This window comes from Cavia porcellus, unplaced genomic scaffold (genome assembly GCF_034190915.1).
Source record: "Cavia porcellus strain 051 isolate PalLab524CR breed Dunkin Hartley unplaced genomic scaffold, mCavPor4.1 scaffold_19, whole genome shotgun sequence".
Classification (NCBI taxonomy): Eukaryota; Metazoa; Chordata; class Mammalia; order Rodentia; family Caviidae; genus Cavia; species Cavia porcellus.
The window spans coordinates 31,543,593-31,567,843 of record NW_026947502.1 but is presented as its reverse complement, the minus strand read 5'-3'; the positions used below and the strand labels follow the sequence as shown (position 1 = coordinate 31,567,843).

The 24,251-nt window shown below is 38.6% G+C and overlaps 2 protein-coding genes and 1 non-coding gene across 5 annotated transcripts in view; 1 reads left to right on the top strand and 2 right to left on the bottom strand.

The window, feature by feature from the left end:
• Window positions 1–7,500, bottom strand: part of Ddx46 (DEAD-box helicase 46) — a 56,481-nt gene extending 48,981 nt beyond the window's left edge. For all 3 annotated transcript variants that reach the window (XM_013156152.3, XM_003473257.5, XM_013156154.3), the window contains exons 1-4: window positions 7,303–7,500; window positions 4,398–4,586; window positions 3,056–3,199; window positions 124–220 (exon numbers count right to left, since the gene is read on the bottom strand). In XM_013156152.3, the coding sequence (XP_013011606.1) occupies window positions 124–220; window positions 3,056–3,199; window positions 4,398–4,586; window positions 7,303–7,319 (447 nt within the window). In that variant the 5' untranslated portion in view covers window positions 7,320–7,500. The remainder of the gene's footprint in view (window positions 1–123; window positions 221–3,055; window positions 3,200–4,397; window positions 4,587–7,302) is intronic.
• A 4,320-nt stretch (window positions 7,501–11,820) lies between these two features.
• On the bottom strand, window positions 11,821–20,555 carry Camlg (calcium modulating ligand). Its single transcript, XM_003473168.5, has 4 exons — window positions 20,264–20,555; window positions 18,364–18,824; window positions 16,845–16,910; window positions 11,821–12,396 (listed from the first exon to the last, which is right to left on the bottom strand). Exons 1-4 carry the CDS (start codon window positions 20,433–20,435, stop codon window positions 12,205–12,207), a joined length of 891 nt encoding a protein of 296 aa, XP_003473216.3. The 5' UTR covers window positions 20,436–20,555; the 3' UTR covers window positions 11,821–12,204.
• Window positions 13,228–13,334, top strand: LOC111757835 (U6 spliceosomal RNA). Its single transcript, XR_002792101.1, has one exon. It is a non-coding gene; the product is annotated as a U6 spliceosomal RNA (small nuclear RNA).
• Window positions 20,556–24,251: the final 3,696 nt, after the last annotated feature.

The window sequence follows — 24,251 nt, the reverse complement described above, 5'->3', positions numbered from 1 at the left end:
ACCCGTTTATGGTATATATTCTTCATTTAAAAAGAAAGCACATATCATTAAGAAAAACATAATGTATCATTTCACAGAAACAGAACTGATACTTTACGATTACTTTTAAATTGGTAAACGTACACCAGCATCTTTTTCTTTTTCATCCTCCTTATCATCTTTGTCTTTTTTCTTCTCTTTAGAACTTTCCCCGCCCTCCGTTTTCTCCTTGGACCTGGATCTACCAAAACAAAAGGTGAGGGGAGGGAGAAAGAGAGGAAAAACAAAGGGAGATATATCATCTGTGCATGAAAACATTCATAAACACTTTTAAAGCTGGGGATATAGCTCAGCAGTATAAGTACCTGTTGGCAAGTACAAGGTTGTGAGTTCAATTCTCAGTGTATACATATATGTATATACATACACATATTTACATATAAAACACTAATTCACTGCATTTCACTTTTTTAGGTTAAAAATAAACTAAGAATGAACTGTGTTTTCATATTCTAGTAATAAAAACCTCGAAAATATAATGAAAAAGCTAAGCATGATGGTGCACTCCTGCAAGCTTAGCACTCAGGAGGCTAAAGTAGGAAAATCACGAGTTTGAGGACACCCTGGGCTACACAGTGAGTTTAGGGCCAACCTGGACCACACAGAAAGACCCTGTCTCAAACAGAAGTAAACAAAAAATGTACAAATCTTACATAGGAAAATAAATACTTAATAAATGAAGAAATATACCAAATCTTTATATTGTGTAAGATAATGTATACAATGGGCTTTCATTTTGACTTTCAGGCCTTACTGAGATTGTGACTATAAATAGTACAAACTTTGGAAAGCAATTTGGGATTACTTACTAAAACAAAGCTCCATCTCTCATTAAGCCATTTCAAGTCTAGATATATACCCTAGAGAAACTCATGGATATGTATACTAGGATATATACACAAGAATGCTCATAATGGTTCAGAGTTTAAACAAATCAAATATCCATCTCAACAGAACCAGTAAGTTGTGATATACTCAGACCACAGTATACCAGTATTCGGCAACGAAAATGAACTATCTCTAGAAGCAACACCAAAGAGTCTCAAACAATGCTGAAAAAGACAAAAAAAAGGGGCTCCATCAAAACTAGTTTTTCTAGATGCAACACAGGTGGTAATACCATAAAGAAAGGCAGACACCCAAGCCTCTCTCCATGAGTCTGTGTCATCTGGGGTGGGGGGAGACCCTGGGACCAGGGACTTCACCAGAAAGTGATCCCTGCCTGGAAACCAGCATTTACCAGCCTGCACTGGGGGAGACAGCTAGACCTCACCAGGAAACAACCAGGCAAGGAAATCATATCATTTTCATTGTTTTGCTGGGAAGGGTCTTATTCTCTTTTGTTTTAATTATGTTAAATCTGATGGCAGGAATAGCTATTTGAAAGGCAGTAAGACATATTATAGTGGTCATTTTAGATTTACTAGTGGTTTATTTTGAAGTCCCTTTATAGTATTCACTGTTTTGGCTTTATTATTTCCATTCTATTTTGGTCTGGTCAATTTTTACTATGTCTGAAAGTATATGCAATTATTTTGAAGACAACATAAGGCATTATGGTAACTACTGTTGGCTTCGTAGGGTTTTGAAGTCCTGTATCACTTATACTGGTTTATTTTTGATTGGTTTTGTTTTATTTTCCTTGGTTTTATCCTCTAAAAAAACAGAAATGCAAAGAAGTTATTACGCAGCACAAAGGTCAGTAGTTAATTCCATATATATTGAGGCAGAAAGTTGAATTAAAGAAGAAAAATGGAAGGCTTCTGTGTTATGTGATTTTTTTTCTTGACCTTGGGCATGGATATACAGACGTTTGCTTTGCTATTATTTAATAAACTGCATATTAATATTTCATTCACTTTTCTGAATTTATATTGCATTTTTAATTTTAAAAAGTCCCAATGGTATATATTGTACACTGGTATATACTGACTTTGATGATATAAAAGTAAAGTTTAGGGCAGGGGACTTAGCTCAGCAGCATAAGCACCTGCCTGGCAAGTGTGAGGTCATGAGTTCAATCCCCGGAACAACAACAACAACAAAAAAAGTAAAATAAATGAAGGAAAAATGCCAGTAGCTAAAGAATATAAGGAAACATACAAGCATATATTCTGCGATTCCAGTGAGGCAACAAATTAAATCTTATGTTTTACACTTGGGGGCTGAGCCAGGAGTATTGTTGCACATTTGAGATCAGCCTGGGCTACAAAGTGAGCTCAAGGCCAGCCTGAACTGCATTTCAAAGACCCTGTCTCAAAAAGTAAAACAAAACAAAACAAAAAAAAAAAAAGAAAAAAAGCATGGTTAGCCAAGTGTGTTGACAAATGCCTGTAACTCTAGTACTTAGGAGGCAGGAGGACCACCATGAGTTTAAGGCCAGCCTGAACTACAAAGCAAGACCCTGTTTCCAAAAAGAAGCAGTTAACTTACACAAGCAAGGCTTACCTATTCTCAACAGCAATTCAGTAATACATGCCATCTGCTTAGTTATTGTCAACAAATGTCAAAAATACTAAGAAAGACACAATTCACACAAATACAAAATATACATTGAGTGTTAAAACAGATAGACTCCAGTAGTGATGGCAAACCTTTTAGAGCTTTCAATAATACAAACTCATTGCGGCAGAGGTGGTAAAGTACACCACTAGTGATCCAGTATTTTCTGACTGCATCAATCCCCACACCTACTAAATTAAAATTCTCCCACTCAGCCAATAGTTCAGTAGGAACCAATTTCAGAATTTATAAGGATAACATTTAGAGAGCCAGGGGTGGTGGCATACACCTGTAATCTCAGCAGTTGGGAGGCTGAGACGGATCACAGAAACTTTAAGACCAGCCTGGGCTACGCAGTGAGTTCAAGACCACCCCAAACTATATAATGAGACCCTGACTCAACAAGTGAAAGAAACACAAATTATGATTTAGAAGGATAAATTTAAAGAAAAAGAAAAGCACAAGGAAGCAGTTCCCAACCTGCATGACAGATACAGCTCAACAGTAACGTTACCTATTCTCAGCTTTCTTGCTTTTATTGCCAGGACTGGAGGATCGGGACCTTCGGCCTCGGCTTCTGCTCCTTGAGCGTCTCCTGTCTCGGCTGCGAGATCTTCTTCGCTCTCGGCTTCTGTCTCTCTCTCTACTTCTGGAACGCCTGAAAGGGAGACATTTCTCATTTACCCTATAGCCAAAAGGAGCTACTATTTTAGATTATGATTCTTTTTTATTTTGAAAGAAGCTTCTTCTTTATAGCTTGCTTAGTATATATATTGCTTACCTAGCATGTGTGCGATCCATGGCACTATGGGAAAAAAAAGCCTAAACCTAAGAATAAGGACAGACAGAATGGGACTGTGAATGATCACTGATCTTAGGATTAGGTGGCAATAACTGCCCTCCTGGTGATGCTAGTTAACCAGTGACTCTGATGACAAAGCACTCTTTCTGGTCTCGGTTTCCTCATCTATGAAATATACAGACTTCACTGGCTAATCTCGAAATGCTTCCTGACAACCAAAAAGTCAAAGACCAAATTCTATACAGTGAATTTCACTTAACGAGTACTTAACTGACCTGTAGCTGTGCAAAACTGTTCTTGGGACCACAAACTATGAAACTGATTTACTACTATTCATAGTGTCTGAGTAAATGCTATCATATTCTATCCTTCCATGTCTGAAAAAAGTAAAATTCATTCTATGATTTTTCACAGGACAAGTTCAAAGCTCTGTAATTTGTTTAGATTCCTTTCCTAATTTAAAGAGAAATACTATTAGAAAAAATTTTTGTTTTAGGAAAATCATTTTTACTTAAACACTATTAGGTGAAAACCTTCAGAAAGGTCATGGCTGTTTCACTAGTGCCAATGAATACATAATCAAATAAATGTTTAAAGACCAGAATTCCCTGCAGCTCAGTGCAAAGGCTCTGAGTTGAATCTTCAGTACTGAGAAAAACAAAAACAAAAACAAAAACAAAAAAACAGAGCTCTGCCATTGTCTCCTTCTATCCTCTCCTTTAGTGTTTGCTCTGAACACAGTGGTCAGCTCTCTTGGGCCAGAATCACGATCTCTATCAACACATTTCATCTTAATTTTTAGTTCTTTGAGCTCAGTGGGCTCCAAGGGTTCTCTTTGGGTTATGGAAAATATAATCTTAAAGCTTCCAAACTTAAACTATTGTTTGAGAGTTTTTGTAAGTAAATTCTCTTAGGTTTAATCAAATAATGGGAATAAAGCAGAGAATCCAAAAACGGGCCACTGAATTTCAGTTAAAAAGTATACTTTTGGAGGAGTTCGACTTTAATAGTAAGACCCAATTTATCTCTGGCCCTTTGGAGATTAATGTCTCACCTCAGACGCTTTCTGTCTCTTGATCGAGATCTCCTTTTATCCCTGCTCCGAGATCTTTCTCTTCTTCTGTCTCTATCTCTACTTCTAGACCGTCTGTCATCTCCACGTTTACTTCTTTTGTCTGAGGGTGAGCGACTTCTAGATCGACTTCCAGAGCGTCCTCTTGACGCAGATCGTTTCCGATAGTGGCTAGAATAATATTACATCAAAAATTAAGTTTAGCAAACACAGCCTGTATTGCATATCCCCCCCCCACACACACACACACACAAAACTTGGCGGAAAAATTAAAACACAGAACAAACTTCATACGCTTTTTTTAAAATTAGGAGTAAAAGAATATGTTACAGCTCATGTAAAGGAGGAAGAACTATCTTGACAGGGAAACAAGGATAGTTGAACAATACGATCAAACACCTGGCTTCAAGACCCAGGCAGACCAGCAAAGAAACAAACAATATGTCAAGTTGTGCTATAAGCAGACCAAAGAAAAAATGCAAATCAATTTCCTTATTTTATACTAGGTGATACAGAAAGCCTCTCTAAACACAAAGTAACATTTGTTATAGAGGTTTGAAAGAAACAAAAGCAGGAACTTTGTACATATACAGAGGAAAAAGAGGCATAAGTGCAAACACTGGTACATTCAAGGAAGAACAAGGAAACAAGATGAGGCCAGTCTTCAAGCAGCTAGAGTGGCCAGTCAGAAAGGCAAGGCAGCCAAATACAGGAAGCCTTTTAGACTGCTTCATTCTGAGCAAGATGAAACAGCACTGGGCCAGCTGGAGTGATGGTGTGAACTTGTATATCCCAGCTACTCAGGAGGCAAGGACAGAAGGAGTATTGTAGCCAGGAGTTTCAGACCAGGCTGGGAAATACAGCAAAACATCACCTGGAAAAGAAATACAGAAAGACAAAGAAAAACAAAGAAACAAAGGAAGGGGGGGGGTGCAGAAAGAGTAGGAAGAGAGAAAACAATGGTACAGCCATCATCTAGGTCAGAATAGCAGGTACAGAGATACTAAAAACTATCAAATCATGGGAGGAGTGAGGTTGGGGGTGGAGAGAGCTAGTTAGCATGGACTGGATTTATGAGTGAATTAAAATGTCAAATGATAGTAAGAGGGAAGTCCTGGGTATCATGAAGATACCTGAGCAGAACAAGCAGACAAATGAAGTTGTGCCAAGCATGGTGGTATATGCTTGTAATCCCAACACTTGGAAGGCAGAAGCAGGAGGATCACTCCAAGATCTAAGTAAGCATGGGCCACACAGTGAATTCAAAGTCAATCCAATCGACATAGCAAGACCCTGCACTGAAAAGTCAAAAACAAAACATGGCAGAAGCTACCTTAAGAGTCTGAATTTTGTCCAGGTGAGGTAGCACAAGCCTGTAATCCCAGCACTTGGGTACCTGAGAACCTGAGGCAAGAGGACTGTCACAAACTCAAGTTCACCTTGAGCTATGTCAGAATTTTATCTTTACTTTAAAAGGCTGCATGCAGTATTAAGGATAAAATGATTAGGAGACAAAGACCCAAGAAAGATAAATCAATCCACAGAAATATTCACCTGAAGCAGGTGTGGAGTCTGAGTAATAAACAATTAGGGCTCCAAACTCAAGAAGAGCAGCAACAGGGAATAAGTGTAAAATCTAATCAAAAAGGGACCGGGGATAGAGCTCAGCAACACAGCGCCTGCCTGGCAAGCATGAGGTCCTGAGTTTGATTCCCAGTATCCTCCCAAAAAAATGGGATTCAAAATCTAACCAAAAGTAGGCAATAAAGCTGAAGAACGAATCAAGTAAATATGACTTCCAGATTTCAGGTTTGTGTAGCCAGATTAACAGTAATGCCTTCGAGGAGATTTGAAAGACTTTTACGCAAGATTTCTGTAAAATAATTATTCTTTACCAGATAATGTTTACACAGTTTATGTATCTCTTTCATCAAACTCTATGTTTACTTTGTCCATCTCCTCAAACGGTTATACTGCAACAAAGTACTAGTAGCGTTAAAAACAAAACAAAACCCTCACTATCACTAGACAGAAAGCATCTTTCAGTTACTAATAAACACCTACTAGTTGTGTTTAAAACAAAAAATCTCAAAATCCTAGGCCACTTAACAACAATTTAAAGTTCGGAAGAGATCTCATGGTCTACATCAAGCTCTCCCACAGTGCAGTCTCATAAAGATAGAAAGCAGGTAACAAAAAAATATTAAGAATCGTTGGGAGTTCGAGACCAGCCTGGAGTATAAAATGAGCTCACGGCCGGACTGAACTGCATAATGAGACTCTGTCTCAAAAAGACAAACCGAAATAAAATCTTAAAATCTATTTGTGAAGGGGGCTGGGGATTTAGCTCAGCGGCATAAGCGCTGCCTTGTAAGCAGGCAGTCGTGAGTTCGATCCCCGGTACCGATAAAGAGGAAAAAGACAAAAAAAAAAATCTATTTGTGAAGTAAACGTCCATTCAACAAATACTGTGGCCCAGTAAAGGCCCGTCGTGTAGTGCTGCCCACACGCTTCTTTCAACTGACTTAGAAAAGATCCCACAAAGAATTAAAATACGGAGGGCCAAACGCGAAGTGGAAGAGAAACTCAACCGGGATCACCACTGCCTAGGTGAGGAGAGAAGGCCTGTGGAAGGCGCGGGAAGTGGCGCACGACACTCGACGTCCCGGAGAGCTGTTACTGCTCCAGGGGCTCGAACCGGCTGGCGGTCGTGCAGAGAAGCGTTATCCTGCCGCCGGCCCGTTATAGCTATCGCCTCACTCAAGGTCCCGAGTTCCTCCAGCGGCCACTAAGCACAACTGGCCCCATGTGGGGCCGCCGCCACCCCAACTCCCGCCACTTTTCCCGACCCTCGGAAGCCGCTCGCCCGCTCGGCTCACTGACTCACCGCGACTCCCGGCCCATGCTGCCGGCTGCAGGAAAGCTTCACCCTCGGGAACGCCCAGGAAAACAGGACAAAGGAGGAGGCTACACTGCACTAGGGCGCCGGGCGAGGACCAGCACTAAGATACGATAGCACCTATAGCAGTAGCCGCCATCCCAGCGCCGCCAACGAAAACAGGACGTGCTCGCCCCGGCGGCAGAAGGAAGGAAACAGCCAGCCGGAAGCTGCTGCCTCCTCACAGCGCCCCCTGTCTCCAGGAGGGCGCGCGGCGCCGGCCGCGCCCAGAGAGACGGCTCGCGGGTTTTCCCGCCTGGGCAGAGCTGGTTGATGTGGCCACGGGTTGCAGACCTTGAAGGGCATCTGTTGCAGTCACCTAGTCATCCTGGGCAGCTTGCTGATGTGCCAAGGCACGCACTTATGCCCACCTCAATCTCCGACAAATAGTGCTACAAACTTCTCCGTACTATGCACTCTTGATTCATTAAAACATTCACTTATTTACTCGTGTGTTGTCTTATGCAGGGCATGTGCTAGATGTCCTAAGGGTTTACAGTTGTGAGTAAAACAAACTAACTGAAAACAAAAGAGGCTATTATAAAGTAAGGAGAGTCCACAGTCTAGAGAAGAGCTCCCTGAGGGTTCAGGTTTTGCAAGCAAGAGTTGTAAATCCTAGGAGTTAATCCAACGAAGAGAAGAGTTTAAAAATTCATTAGCAAAAAATTATAATAGTTCTCAGCATTGCCAGCACTGGGGAAGCTGGTGGGCTATGAGATGTCTGGCTTCCACTGATGGTCTAAAGAGCTGCTTCCATATTGATTTTTACCCCCACTAGGTAATCCGGAGGTCAAGAGCAAGAAAAAAGAATATCCTGGAACACCCACTGAAATGTTTTTGCAGAAAGCTAAAATGAAGTTAGGGAGAGGCTTTCACTTTTGTTAATATGCTTCTCTACTATTTTACTTTTTTTTATACCTAAAGGTGATAGAACAGTTCTCTATCTTGTGGCAGTCATTTCACGGATGCATAATTCGTTAAAAGTCATTTACACACATAGCAGGGCATGGTGGCACACACCTGTAATCCCAACATTTGGGAGGCTGATGCAGGAGGATTGTTTTGAGTTCAAGACCAGCCTGGGCTACAAAGTGAGCTCAAAGCCTGCCTGAACTGTATAGTGAGATCCTGTCTCAAAAAGACAAAAAAAAGAAAAAAGTTATTTACACTAAATTCGTGTGATTTAGTGTGTATAAAATTTTGCCTAAAGTTGATCTTGGGCTGGGCAAGGTGGTACACACTATAATCCCAGTACTTGAAAGACTGAGGTGGGATTGCTATGAGTTCAAAGCCAGCCTGGACTACATACTGAGTTAGACGCTCAGCCAGAACTACACAGCAAGACTGTCTCAAAAAAATGAATAAAAAATAAACAAAATTGGTATTTTAAAAACCCCACTTCAATAGCTGGATATGGTGGTAAACAACTGTAATCCCAGCACGTAGGAGGCTGAAGCAGGAGGATTGCTGTGCTTGAAGCCAGCCTGGGCTACACAGTGAGTTCAATGTCAAACCAAACTGCATATTGAGACCTTTCTCAAAAAGAAAAAAAAAAAAATTCAAAAAGAAGAGAAAGACCACTGATAAGAGTCAGGAAAAATGATCAGATTTTGAATGTGTTCTGGGGGCAACTCTCCAAACATGAATTGATGAACTGATTGTGAACTGAGGGAACAGGAAGAAGACAACTCCCAGGTTTTGAACACAGCCATTGCAGATTATGGTAAATGTGTGAATGTGTGAATAAATGCATGGGAAGCAAATCTGGGGTCAAGGGAGAAACAGTGGGAGAGAAATGGATTTAGTAGCAGTTAGTAGAATGCAGAATATGCTTGGTATTCACAGCCACGAACTGGATGAGGCCATGCAAAGTGAAGGCATTAACTAATTTTTGAATTAGGAATTTGAATATTGCCTGTCACAGAGTTAATGTTGCAGCTGAAACAGATTTTTAAATCGCATAAATGTCTTGATTTTAAGTAAAAATGCTGAGGCTCAGGAAAGACATTTAGTCCTAGACCACTACAACCAACAGGTAGGCCAGAGCTTGTGCCATACTTTCTCACTCTTCATTAGGTGAACCTATTAACAAGGATATTCTAAGTGGCATAGATACCTTGCCATGATATTCAAGTGGAGATTTCACAGCATTTCAGTGTCCTAGAAGCTGCTTTTAACTATTAGTACAGTCTCTCTGTCTCTGATATATTATCATCGGCAAACTGCCTTAGTTCTCAAAGCAGCAGGTTTTGATTCTAAGTTCTGAGTATGTGATAAATCTCTTGCTGTTTTTAGCATTAATGGTGATGCACACATGTCCATTTACACTGACTAAAATCCTCCGGAGGAACGGCTGAAGATATCGTCGGTAAATAACCAGATCTGTCATTCTAGTTTTAACTCATACTTTTCAGAATCTTGACATTTCTAAATATTTTAAAGATTGTTTTGAACATGAAAAAACTTCTATTTCCGTTAATATTATTTGATGAGGAAATTACTGGTGGATGCTTGTAAGTTGAAGGGAAAAAATGGTGTAAGTAGACACAGGTATTTTATAGGTCTTCCCTATAACATGTAAATTTGGTAATAACCTGCAATTACTAAAGCTTCACATGTATCAACTGGTAAAACAGGGATTTTAAGGAACAAAAGCATTAAAAATGTGCAATTAAACTCCACTAGTGTCCTCACAGGGATAAAGGGGAGAAGTAACACCTCTAGAGATCGTAATAGGTTGTTTTGTTTTCTTGAGAAAGGTCTCTGTATGCATTTCAGGTTGGTCTTGAACTCACTTTGTAACCCAGGCTGGGTTCTAACATGTAGCAATTGTCCTGCCTCAGCATCCTAAGTGCTAGGATTGCAGGCATGCACCACCATGCCTGGCCACTAGCTCTCTCTAGATAATTCATTATGAAATTAGAAAATGTACATGTTTAGCTGGGCGTGGTGGCTCACACCTGTAATTCCAACACTTGGGAGGCTGAGGTGGGAGGATCATTTCGAGTTTGACACCAGCCTGGGCTACAAAGTGAGCTCAAAGCCAGCCTGAACTGCATAGTGAGACCCTGTCTCCAAAAAAAAAAAAAAAAGTACACTTTGTAATCTTAATCTCAAAATCAAAGAAACAGATTTATATTCTTCATTATTCTATTTCAACATAAAATGACAAAAATCAAGACTTAGTCATGGGGCTGCAGATTTAGCTCAGCGGCATAAGCGCCTGCGTTGCAAGCAGGCAGTCATGAGTTCGATCCCTGGTAACAATAAAAATGAAAAAGACAAAAAAAAAAGACTTAGTTATAATAAAGAGTACACTACGTCCCAAGTTTAGGAACATTCAAGTTGCGGACTTAAACAGATACGAACAGACCTCACATTACAAACATTTCATAGAATCACAGAAGTAGCTTGTGTGGCTGCCAGACACTGTCACAGTTGTGCAGCTGTGTGCTTACTACACAGTGCAATAGTGCATGGTGGTGCAGTGCTCAATCAGAGCCCATGGTGTCCAGAAGCAAGGCGAAAAGCAGTGGTGATGTGAAGGGGATGCTCGGAGGTACAAAGCAGTACACACTGGAGATCTGCGTCAAGTGTGTGAGACTCACTTAGTTGGACTTACAAGAGGATCTGACTTATGTTCTGGAACAGAACTCATTGGCTAAGTTGCGGACTGACTGTATTTTTTTTTTTTTGGTCTTTTTCGTTTTTTATCGGTACCAGGGATCGAACTCACAACTGCCTGCTTGCAAGGCAGGCGCTTATGCCGCTGAGCTAAATCCCCAGCCCCGACTGACTGTATTTTTAACATCACACAGATTAACCAAATAGACACACAAAAGTCTGCAATGAAATATAAGGCTAAGAACACACCTTGAGTTTTGTATTTTTGAGAAGACAAACCTTCCAACTGTGACAGTTACTAAATTAGGAAAAAGGATATTTATGCTATTGCACTGCATGTCTTAATTATTCAGATCTTGATTTTAATCATTCTTTCCCAGTTTACTCTAAAAAAGTACTTCTAGGCATGCAGATATAGGTCAGTGGTAGAATGCATGAAGCCCTGAGTTTGTTGCAAACAAACAACATACTTCTAAACTTCTGATAACTGAAAACTCTGAACAGAATTTCCAGTCCTGATCATGGTGTGGTATATAGCCAACAAAATTGTTTTTTTTTTTTCTAGTACCGGGGATCAAACTCACGACCTTGTGCTTGCCAGGCAGGCACTTAAACTGTTGAGCTAAATCCCTGGCCCCCAACAAAAGTTTCAAATAGCTTCTGATTTCAAATGTACAACAGTGAGTGCTACGGACTGAATCCCTCAGCCTACATCTGCTAAGCTATACCCCGGGTCCCATATTTATGTTTCTTAATTATTTTTCCCATTAAATATTGTGCTGCCATAAAAATTAAAACTTAAAGAAAAGATTGTTTAAATTGTGCAGATTTAACATTAGACAATTCAGTTTCTTTCATTTTATTTTTAAGATGGTTTCAGTTCTCAGGACAGAATGATACAAATACAAGAAGCTATCCATAGAGATAGTTGAGACCATATTTATCTGCTCTTCTAAAATAGAGGAATACCAATCTGAGAAGTTAGAGGACAGATACAGACTATGGAGTCCAATGAAACAGGAAAAATCATCAATGACACTGGTACTCTGTTCTTCAGAGCAGTACTAATACAAACTCATCCCTTTTCATTCCTAGTAAAATAATGTTACAATTCCTACAAAGTAAAAGAAATACATAAAGATGTAAACCAATTTGCCTCCTTTAGGGACAATGCAATACAGAAGAAATTGGTTTTTATTAGCTTCTCTTTCTGAGTTTTGCATTACTTCATGGTACTTCGGAGCCCCAATAATCAAGCAGTTCATGACAAAAGATAAAAGTGAAAAAGTAGACACAAAGATCTGTGAAGACTTCTCCCATTTTGCTGTAAGTATCCATTGATCGATTAATCACTTCGGCAGGAATCCCAGACAGTAGAAGTGCAGCTGTTAGTACTGTAGTCTTTATCTTCTTTTCACCCTGTGTAGAAAAAAACTCAAATTAATGTGACAGCTTTTAGCAAACTATATGAGCTCTACAAAAATATGATTAATACTTTTATTTTTAATTGATTTCAAAATTATTATTATTATTTTTGTGTTTTTTCTATTTATCAGTACCAGGGATCGAACTCATGACTGCCTGCTTGCAAGGCAGGTGCTTATGCTGCTGAGCTAAATCTCCAGCCCCGATTTCAAAATTATTAACCACAGTATGTCAACATTCACCAAACACACAATAACAAGTACTTCAGTAGACTGTTAGGCCATAACACACAACATTCTTGCTACTAAGGTTTCAAAATGTGTCATCTTAGAAACAAGACAGGGCTAGGATATACAGCTCAGAGGTACAGCGCTTGCCTAGCAAGCATAAGGTCCTGAGTTTGATTCCCCATACAAAAAAAAAAAAATAGGAAAGACACAAACAAAACAAATACATTAATAATAATTTAAGATACAGATGATACTGTAAGACAAAAAACATTACTAGTTGGGAAAAGAACTACTAATAAATGACATGGACAATGCATGGTGTAGGGGCTTAAAGGAGATAGTAATGCTCCAGTGTTTTATATAAATAAAGCACAAAGAATGATTTTAGAGGCACTAGAAAACAGTACTTCAAGATACAGCAAGATTTAGAAAGACTAAAGTGAAAACAAAAATCAAGCCTGGCCCTATTGGAGAACAGTAATAACAGCATCATAGGAACATCCTGTAAGGTCCTAACTGCTCTTCAAAAAAAATTTGTATCTGATTACAAATACAACAGGGTATCACTGATCAGTTCCAAATATTTTTGGGGTTCTTGTTTTGGCAGCATATATACTAAAGCTGGAAGGATACAGAGAGGATTAGCATGGCCCCTGCACAAGGATGACAGAATACTTTTGGGAGTAGAGAGAGCATTTATTTCCTAATATATATAACTTTCTAGCCTTATTCTTTAAGAAATTCAAAGCTGTTTTAATTTATTGATTTGGTATCAAAAATTCACTCACATAGATCAGAAACTTAACAATATAAAAAGCTATGTCAAGCATGGTGTGTGCATGCTGTGCCAGCTACTTGAAAGGCTGAGGCAGAAGGATTGCTGCAAGTTTGAGTTCAGCCTGGGCTACAAGTGAGTTCAAAGCCAGCCTAAACTACATAGTGAGGTCCTGTCTCAAAAAAACCAAACCAAACTAAACCACACACACACACACACACACACACACATCAGTTTGGAAATGAGGCATGGTGGTTCACATCTTTAATTTTCAGCACTCTGGGAGGGTAACATAGGAGGATCACAAGTTTAAGCCTGGAGTGACTAACTATGCAATTTAGCAAGCCCCTGGCTCAAACTAAAAGCTAAATACAACAGGCTGGGGGAAGTAGTGTGAAGGCCCTGAGTTCAATCTCCATTAAAAAAATAAAAATTTTAAAAAGAGCAGCCTGACCCCCCCCCTCAAAAAAAGCAACCTGAACCCATTGCAAAAATGAAGGAATGAATATAAAAAGTTATAGTTAACTAAGAAATACGAAAGCCAATGTCGCTAAAGACTCATAGGAGTGATAAGTAGGTTTAGTCATAATAATCCAAAACTGAAAACAAGCAAGATATCCACCAACAGATTAGATAGATAGATATAATTATACATAGACATATTACTCGTCAAAAAAAGGAATCAAGGAGCGAGAGAGTTAGCTCAGCACTATGACTGCCTGGCAAGCACAAAGTCATGAGTTCGATCCCTGGTAACCCAAAAAAAAAAAAAAAAAAAAAAAAAAGGAATTGAGTATGAATACACTTAACATGGGTGAAGTTTTAAATATTACACAGGATAAAAAGACTTATACAAAAAAGTATAAAAAGGAGTAAATGAACTTATTTATATAAATTACTAAAATAACAAAGTAACCTAAGGTAGGGAAAAAATTAAGACCTTCGGGGTATAGGGGCTGGGAATCCCTGGAAAGGGTGACAACCAACCTTCCTGGGGTGACACCAAGTTCTAAATCTTGAAAGGGATTTGAGTTTCACCGGTTGCCATAACTTTCAAATGATACACCTAAGACTCAAGTGGTTCCACTATAAAAATTTAACCTTAACAATGACTTTTTAGCTAATGCTATGTTAGAGTTAAGTATACTGATATGCACATGTACAACATACTTCAAAATGCATCAACAGATAAGGTGGATTGAAAATGAATAAAAAAATCAGTATACACATGATATTACAATGAGACATTAACTGAAAACTTTAGGCAGTGCAGTGATACCTTGGTACTCCTTGTAAATTGTTAAGTACCAAAACCCACTAGTGCAAAACAAATAGTTCTGGCTAGAAGGGGTAGTGAATCATTAGGTGACTGACACTGGTAAGTTCTAGCTTCTGCTTCAATAACTACATAAACTGTAAGGACCAGGATGGGACAAAATTTTCACATCAAAATTCATGGAGTACCAAACTCAAGTCTTAAAACAATTCACTAAAAAGCGTTTACTATAGGTATAAATGGGTGTTGACCATACAATTTGTGTTGAAACAAATTTTGTTTTGTTTTGTTTTGAGCCAGTGTCTCAGGCCTGATCTTGCACTCATTATGTAGCTGCTGCGATTACAGGCATGTGCCACCATGCCTGACTTAAAACAAAATGTTCTGCTAAAAGTATGGGCTCCCTTTTCTTTTCCCCCTTTACATAATGTAACCCATACATATCCCTATCACAAATAACTATTATTCAAGTTTTATGTGTATCTTTGAGAGTTTCTTTATATGTATGTAAGTAAAATTATTCTTTTTCCTCCTTTTCATAAAAAAGGAATATACTAGATAGCCTATTTCTTTTTTTTTGGTTCTGGGTATGGAACTCACAATTGCACGGCTTATAAGGCAGGCACTTATGCTGCTGAGCTAAATCCCCAGCCCTAGGTAGCCTATTTATGAATTTTTTTATTTTACTGTTTCCTGAAGAGTTTATCATTATCAGTAATACATTTACTTTACTTACTATGGATTTTTAGTCTGCTTTCCAACTTTTGCCATTATAAGACTATAATTAATTTTTCAACAGTGAATTTCTTTTCTTTTTCTTCTTCTTTTTTTTTTTTTTTTTTTTTTTTTTTTTTGTGGTGGTGGTGGTGCAGGGAATTGAACCCAAGAATCTGCACTTGTTAGGCAAGTGGTCTACCAACTGAGATACATCCTCATCCAAAAGTGAATTTCTACACAAATGAAAATTAATTAAAAAGATACCTCTTGAGCTGGGGATTTAGCTCAGCAGCATAAGAACCTACCCTGCAAGCAGTCGGTCGTGAGTTCGATCCCTGGTACAGATTGAAAAAAAAAAAAAAGATACTTCTTTACTGTTGTTAATTTGTTTGCTTGTAGTATCAGGGAAATGAACCTATAGCTTTCATTAGCACTGAGTTACACCACCAGTTCTTTTTTTTTTGGTACCAGGGACTGAACTTATGACCTTGCACTTGCCAGGCAGGCGCTTATGCCTCTGAGCTAAATCCCCAGCCCACCAGTTCTTTTTTTTTAAGACAGAATCTGCTAAATTGCTTAACTTCCTAGACTGGGTTTAGACTTGAACTCCTCTCGCCTTAGCATCCAGAGTACTGGGATTACAGGCATGTGCCACCAAAACCAGCATGATGTATTGTTACTTTCTATATTTGATCAATTTGAACCTTCAATAATATGTTTCAAATACATTAAAACCACACACAGATCTATCAGCCCGTTAGGATAACAAAGGAGAGGGGTATAGGTCCTTGCACACATGGGATCCACAGCACCATCTAAAACTATGGCCCAAGTAGCCATTTTCCAGCAAAAACTCACATAAAATTTGATCACATAACTAAGGATATCTTTGATGTCAGGCAAGCTAAACCAAATAAGACTATTTATCAAGTAGACCAGATAAACACTGATTCTCACATCATTCTGTTCTGTAATTTTGGCTAAGTATTTTTTGTCCTAAATATAAAATACATTGCTATTATGTATCCAGTATGGGGCACAGTAAGATAAATTAATTTAAAGAATTAATCTCCTTTATTATAAGCAAAATGAATTACTAAATTTACTAAGCAAACTGAACATACTTTTTAGGTTAAGTACCATTCAAACTGTATAACAAAGGACCATATTTTCTCCTCAACAGCCAAGGGCCAACATTTTCATAAAATAAAATAAAAATGTAATGACAATGTCACATTTCATGAAAGTGACTACTCACTTTTTAAACTTAATGCATCATAAATATGAACAAATAACTTGAAGATTAGCATTAGCAGATGAACTATATTTTGGTTAGTGCTGATTCAGACCCTAAGTAGAAGTAATTTTTTAAGAGTTCTTAAAGTTAGCTAGTCATGAATCAGTTCAAATACATCATCACAATTTAGAAAAGATTTTAATTTACCTTAGGGAAATATTTGTATAGTCCCATGTACGCAAGTTGTAAAGTAAGAAATGGAGCAAATATGGACTGTGAAGACAGAAGATAAAATTAAATATTTCCAACATAATCATTCAAATCACAACAAGTCAAGCTAACACTAGCTATAAAAATCCAAGCAAAAAACCATAATTCTTTCTCAAGTCACATAATTCTTTTAAGTGTTTTCAGTTTCCCTAAAGTCTTCTCTTACAAAAATTGATCTTTAAGGCTAGAGTATTAAACAGTGATATAACACATTATGTAGTACTACTCCCCTCACCTAAATAAAAATAACTGACAACCTGAAGCATGCATAAAAGGACCAGCACTCAAAAGAGATGCCATACATTCCTCAGGCTGTGGGGTAAAAAATTAGGCAGCTATCATCTTGGGCCCTAACATAGTAAGTTAGCTATTCTAACCATATAAAATGGCTTGCTGATCTGATTTCTTAGACAAAAGGGAAAAGATCAAAATAACATATAATTTACATAATTATTTCTAAAGTTAATATTATGAAGGGAATAAAGGAGTAAAACTCATTAGATAGCAGTATAGTGCAGACAGGGAGAAATAAACAGTTGAAAATCTGATTGTAAAGAAAACCAGAAAATCCAAACAACAAAAAAATTTGTACAAAAATGAGGGACAAAAGTGAAAGGTAGCTTTAAAAACATGAAAGCATAGTCTTTTAGATAAAAAAGAAAAAGTGGGTATGCAGAATACTATACCTTAAAACCATTATTGATCTTTACTATAATATCAGTTTATCATTGAGAGCAGAACAAATCTATCGAACAGATTCTATTTAAGAAAACATTTGCATGAAAAATAGATTTTATAAAATTATTTTGCTTAATGATATAAATCTTAATTATTGGAAACTTTATGTGCCACAGTAGGTAGTCTTAAAATGTCTACTGAATGGAAATAGCGCAGAGTGACACTGAATGCTTTTTTGTATTCTTCCAAATAATGCAAACTAACAGCGCCATATCAAAAGTCATGATACAACATATAAAATGCTGAAAGATCTTTTGAACCATAAAAATATTATTTCATATTCAAGACTACAGTTTCATAAAAATTAGTTATACATATATATATATATATTTTTTTTTTTTTAAATAGGCATTTAATTCCTTGCTTCTGAAATGAAACTGTATGGGTTTAATCGCAGCCGTCACTTAATTGCTGTGTGACTTTAGGCAAATGATTTAACCTCTGAGTCTTCAGTCCTTCATTGATTCAAGTGATACAGTATGTAGTTTGTAAGGTTGAGAATTAAGTGAATATAAGCAAAACACTAAGAATGGTACTTGGCATTTAGAAAGACTTTAGGCTGCCATTCTATGACTATAAATAACGTTTACTATATACCTCCAAAGAGTCTAATGGATCTGATAGATATTAACACTGGCAATGAATTCTATGGATTAAAAATACTTGCTATTACAACCATTTTCCAAATTTAGTTAATAGTTTACATCTCTTTCCTTACCAAATATTTGCAAACAAAAGCTCTGACACCAAGAGCAAGAAGAGCACATCCCACCAATCTAAATATTCGAAAAGAGTCAAATTCCTCTGTTGTACTTCCATCCTCTTGATGGGGTTTTTCACTGATCAGTTGCTTCCGTAGCTTCATTGCTTCTTCGAATCTGGAAAGGTACTGTTCTAGGCCATGGTGAGGCCCCCTTTGGACAGTGTTCGCTGACAGGTCCCCTCTGTTCCGCTGCCGGAGCTCAAGGTTAACATCTGTACTACATTCTGGTGGTTTCATGAAAGAGTCCAACTTGTCTCCCAGCTGGGTCCCCTTTACCTCTGCCATGTCGCCTTGTGGGTCTGTTGTCCCTGTACTGACCGAATCACCCAGCACTACTCGTTTTGAAACTGAAGGAAGGTTGAGGGAGGTGAGTTTATCACTGTCCTGCTGCTTTGTTTTTGCTTGATTTTCTTCTTCTGAGAAAACAGAATTTTAAAGCCTTATGTTTTATACATTAGCAAACACCTTACTTGTTAATATTTTTAAAAATGCTACAACTAGACCTCGACAGTCTCCAAATCAAAATAAAAAGTAATTCCAAATAAAACAAAAACTACTTTCTCTAGCCCCTCAAAATATATCACCCCAAAACAGTATTCTAGCAAAGAAATAGCCAAACTTTGTGCATAAGAGATAAGACTAGAAAACAAACCGAGAAAGATACTCGCAGTTTGAAGCAAGCTGTAAAGACCAACTTTTCATGGGCAGTATTTCCCAGAACTATGACTGCATCGTTTGCACTCCAGAGCCATAACCACGGGTGTGGCATAGGCTCAACTACTGTTTATGTACTCAGCCATCATCAATAAGTACTTAAGTAGTTTCATGATGCTATTAAGAAAATGACTTTATAGATGAACCTTTCAAAGCAAAAAACACAAAATACAGACAGTACCTCATAAAGATAAAAATGAGAGAAAAATCCTGATACTATTAAAGGAAAAAAATTCTATTGTATTAAAAGATGTTGAAAACGACGTTCTTACCTCCTCGCTTTAACTATCTAGAAGCTCAGAGCTATGTATTTAACACCTCACAGAAGTCAGGTAGACTTAAGGACTAAAGATCAATTACTGAAGGAAACATTCAAATGGAAACCACTTAACACGAGGGCATACTAAATGTTCAATTATATTCACATAAAACAGATTTTATTAGACATGTCTTTGGACAAGCAATGAACACTCCTTTAGTGTTAAATGCAGTTCCCCAAATGAATAGAGATTTCAGGTAGTCATAGGAAATCTCAGGTGGGTATGTTGCACTGGTAGGATCTATAAAGAATGATCACTTCTGTTTTTTCACTTCTCCTACAAGGTGCATAGGTGAGTGCTGAGGGCATGAAACACTGATACCAAGATGTGAACATTAAGAATTCCTGATCGACGTAGGACTGACAAGCGGCCAATTCAGTAAAGGCAAGCTGGGGTAAGTGGACAAGCATCGTACAGCAAACGTAAAAGAAGGTGGGCAGCAGGTTAAGTGCTGGAAGGAAAACCACCTGAACAGGTGGAAAGGAAAACAATCTTCCCGAGGGGCAGTCTGGGGATAAAATATGAGCCCTTCGTGTAAAACGAGAGGATAGGAAAGGAAGATACGGGCCATCTCAGAATAACTGGGCAGAGGGACTCAGGAGCAAAGACTTGTAGCCCGGGTGGGGACAATCTGAGGGCGAGACTGTTCTAGGGTTACGGAGCAGTAAACGCGAGGCATCACGGGGGTGGGGTGCCCCAGCGTGGGGCAGGGTCAGGGCTTGGTCAAAAGGGTCAGCGGCACAAGTGGTAGGGGAGAGGTTAATGACTCCCGAAGACTCGAAGGGATTGTGGGAAGAGTGGGGGGAAACTGAGGCTCTCACCCGCGCCGCTCCCGGGCCTGTGAAAGCCCATGATTCGGTTGATGCGTTGTTCTGAGTTCATGAGCAGCTTTCTCCGCCGTAGCTCGGCCCGACGTTGGGAAGCCGAGAGGCCCGACCCAGACGGGGCTCCCGGTCTATCCCCGACCTCAGAAGACACGGCCACGGGATCCATCCTCCTCTCCACAGCCCACGGGCAGTGACGGTGACGGAGGTGATAGCTGTAGAGATGGTGGGAGCGCGGGTGACTTAAGACCCAGCTGTCTACCACGTGACAACCCCCTGCCCCCGCCCACTGGAGCACCCGCCCCTCGAGCGCAGAGCCGGCGATTGCGGACTGAGCACGTGTGCGCAGCCCGGCGCGACCGCGCGCACGGCTCTGGCGCCATGTTGAAAGAGGGCAACTCAGGCTCCCAGGGCTCTCAGCACTCTCACCAGCTGTCACTACTCCCCGTGTCTGCCACTAGTCTGCTCTGACGTTACTCAGAGAGGAAGAGAATCAGTACGCAGACCAACTGGTGGGAAAAGGATGCCCATGAAAAGATTCATCTTGTATTGATGCCAGGAAGCAAAATGGAGGTAGCTGTGGCCTCGCTCGATGAGCGGAGGAAATACGTAGCAGAGAGCGACTGGAGCGTTGCGCAGGGATTTGTTCGAGGTGTTGGTTTTTATCCTAGCTACGGGTCTTCTAAATGAGTGTGTGGTTTCTTTTCAGGCGTTCCTTACATCTTTATTCAAGAGATTGTCCCCAGTGAAGCATTTCTTGTGTTCATTTTGTCAAAAATTACCAACATTACTTATTTTTATCTTACACAGTAGTAACTACCTTGGATGCTAAACGTACTCATTTTCTTTATTGTCCGTGTCACGAACTGCAGTGCCAACTCCAAGAAATCAAGTACTATGTTTTGTTCATTGTTGAGATTCTTAGAACAGTGTGGGCTGAACTAAAGACGGACAAAGATCTTCAGATCAATAGAGACGGTTTATTTTTTAGTCACACAACACGAAATGCTAAGGGACCCTGGGACCCACGGAGATATTTCAGTTTTGGTTTTTCTCATAATGCCAGAAGAACTTGTATTAGTAATCATTGTATAATGATAAACCCAATCTGTTTCATTTGATTATGGTTATTACCAGTGGTCAGTCATAAAATATACTTCCATTACTTCCATAATGGAAGTCACCAAAAGTACCTGAGGAAAAGGCCCTGATAGTCAAGTCACACATGAGGCTGCAGTTGAAGCAACGTACTGGCCTCTTTGCAAGGAAACATACAATCACACCAAAGATGAGGAAGTTTGCTGGAGCATAGTGATGCAGCCTCTAATCCCAGCTACTATTCTGGATGCTGATACAGGTGGATCACTGGTTCTAGGCCAGCCTGGCAAAAAAAATTCAGTGAGACCCTATCTGAAAAATATGAATTGAAAAAAAAAAAACTGTTTAGGGATGCTGATAAGATTGAACACCCTGAGTTTCATAACCAATACTGAAAAGGGAGAGGGGATGAAATGGGGGAGGGGAGATTTAACTCTGGGGTCAGTGCTCAGTACTGAAAAACAAACAAAAATCAGGAAGCTAGGTCTGGACTCAGTGTTAGGGATTGTCTATTAGTCTGATCCCCAGCACTGAAATCATTATCATCATCATCATCATCATTATTTTAGAAATTAAAAATATAGTTATATAAATATAAAATTAAATTAGCCTGGGCACACTCAAGAAATAATTAATAAAAATAAACAGCTAATGTGACTTCTGAGATTTAAAAAATAGGGGGTGCCGGGTGTGGTGGCATAGACCTGTAATCCCAGCACTTGGGAATCTAAAACAGGAGGATCCCTGTGAATTTAAGACCAGCTTGGGCTACAAAGTGAGCTCAAGGATAGCCTGAACTGCATAGGGAGATTCTGTCTCAAAAAAACAAACAAACAAAATGTAGGGGATGATAGAGAAACACATATTTGAAAAGAAAGTAGGAATTTTCTGTAATTAAAAACAAGCAAGGATCTTCAGATTAGTGGTCTCTGAGTAACAAGTTAAGCAGTAAGTGCAGGGGAATAAAACTATAGAACATTTAAGGATAAAAGAAAAAAACTTTAAAAACTGACAGTGAATATCTTCAAATGAACAATCAGTGGACTTACAGGTGCCTTATAGTTGGGTTGGTTTGGTTTGCTTCAGTTTTTGAGACAGGGTCTTGCTGTGCAGATCAGTTTGGCCTTGAACTCATTATGCAGTCCAGGCCGGCCTCAAACTGAAGGCAATCCTCCTGCCTTAGGCTCAGCCTAACAAGGGCTGGGGTTACAGCATTGCACCAGCAAGCAGAGCTACAGGACATGTGTTAGGAATAATTATTTTAGGAGTAGATGTGCTGCAAGTGAACAACGAATGGAAAAGTGTCTTAACAATATCAAGGAAAAAAGATCACCTAAAATCTGGAACTCCAAACTCAGTTATCCTTGAGGGTAAGCATTGAGAATTCAGTTTATGATCATTCAGATACATACTTAGGAGATTTAAAGTATCTCCAGATGTAGTTTCTCATTGACTTAACTTTGATGCTCAGCATAACACTACCAGTGGTTGGCAATTTGTTTGTATCACTCTAACCAGTCACTATATATAAGTTCTTTCAATTAACTTTAATGAATCCCCACACTAATAAGTTAACACAAACCATACAATTGTTTGCAACTAACTTTTTACAGGACTAAAACAGTGAAAATTACAAACTGTAAAAAGAAAACAAATCTTATCTCTCACATTTTAGGGAAGCAAAATTTAATACAATACAGTAAGTTCAAAATATATTCGAAATTGAAAGCAAAAATTTAGTGTTACAATATTAAACACTACTTTACAAAATTAAATTTTCTGTATAAAATTATATTTGTATTAGTTAAAATCTTGAAATCACATTTGGTAGCTGTTATGCATGTTTGATTATAAGACATAAATATTTTATTATAGTTTTTTTTTTTTTTTGGAACTGAGTATCATCAGGACCTTGAGCTTGCCAGGCAGGTGCTGTGCTGCTGTGCTATATCCCTGGCCTTATTTGGTTTTTGGTAATCTGCTAGATTTAATACATTAAATTAAAAACAATGAAATTACATGCAGACTAAATGGTACTGTTTCAGTGAATACTAGTATGTCAAACTTTAAAAGTGTTATTTTTAAAATTCTAGAAAATTTTTATGATAGAATTGCTAAACTCAGCTATATATAGGATATACATATTTCTAATGTTTTATTACTTTAGTAATTATAGATATATAGAAAGTTAAAATTTTTTTCATAATATACAGTATGATTTTTCAGTGGCAGACGATAAATAGGTCAAACAATAATGAAATCTGATACAGTAGATAGTGATTTACTTCCAAAAAATGAAAAACACTCAATATTTCAAAAAATAATTGTTTTATAGCAAAGTCCTCAAAAGGTTCATAATTCTCTTACCATCTAGAGAACAAATATTGTGAATCCTAACTAAAATTAGTTTTAATAACCCATTGCGCAATTATTCTGGAGGGCACATGTTACAAAATATGGTAAAATACCTTTTAAAAATAAGTTTGCGAAATACGTTACCAAATCATTTCCCTCTAGAAAAGATAAGAATCTTACTGCTAACAGACTTGAGGCTGGGAGTGTTGGTCAGTGGTGGAGCACTTGCCTAACTTCTACATTCTGGATTCTATTCCCAGAACCTCAAGAAAAGGAAACAAAAGTAAAGAACAGGACTTAGAAATATTGCTATTTAAAGTAACATTAAGAAGAAAATGAAGTTCTATAATAGGGCATTGTGACACCTGCCTGTAATCCCAGAACTCTGGGAGGCTGAGGCAGGAGAATCACAAATTTGATCCCAGCTTGGGCAATAGCAAGACCCTGACTCAAAATAAAATTAGGAGAGAAGGTGGGGAGGTGACTCAGTGTGAGGGTCCTGGGTTCAATCCCTAGTATGTAGGGAGTGGAG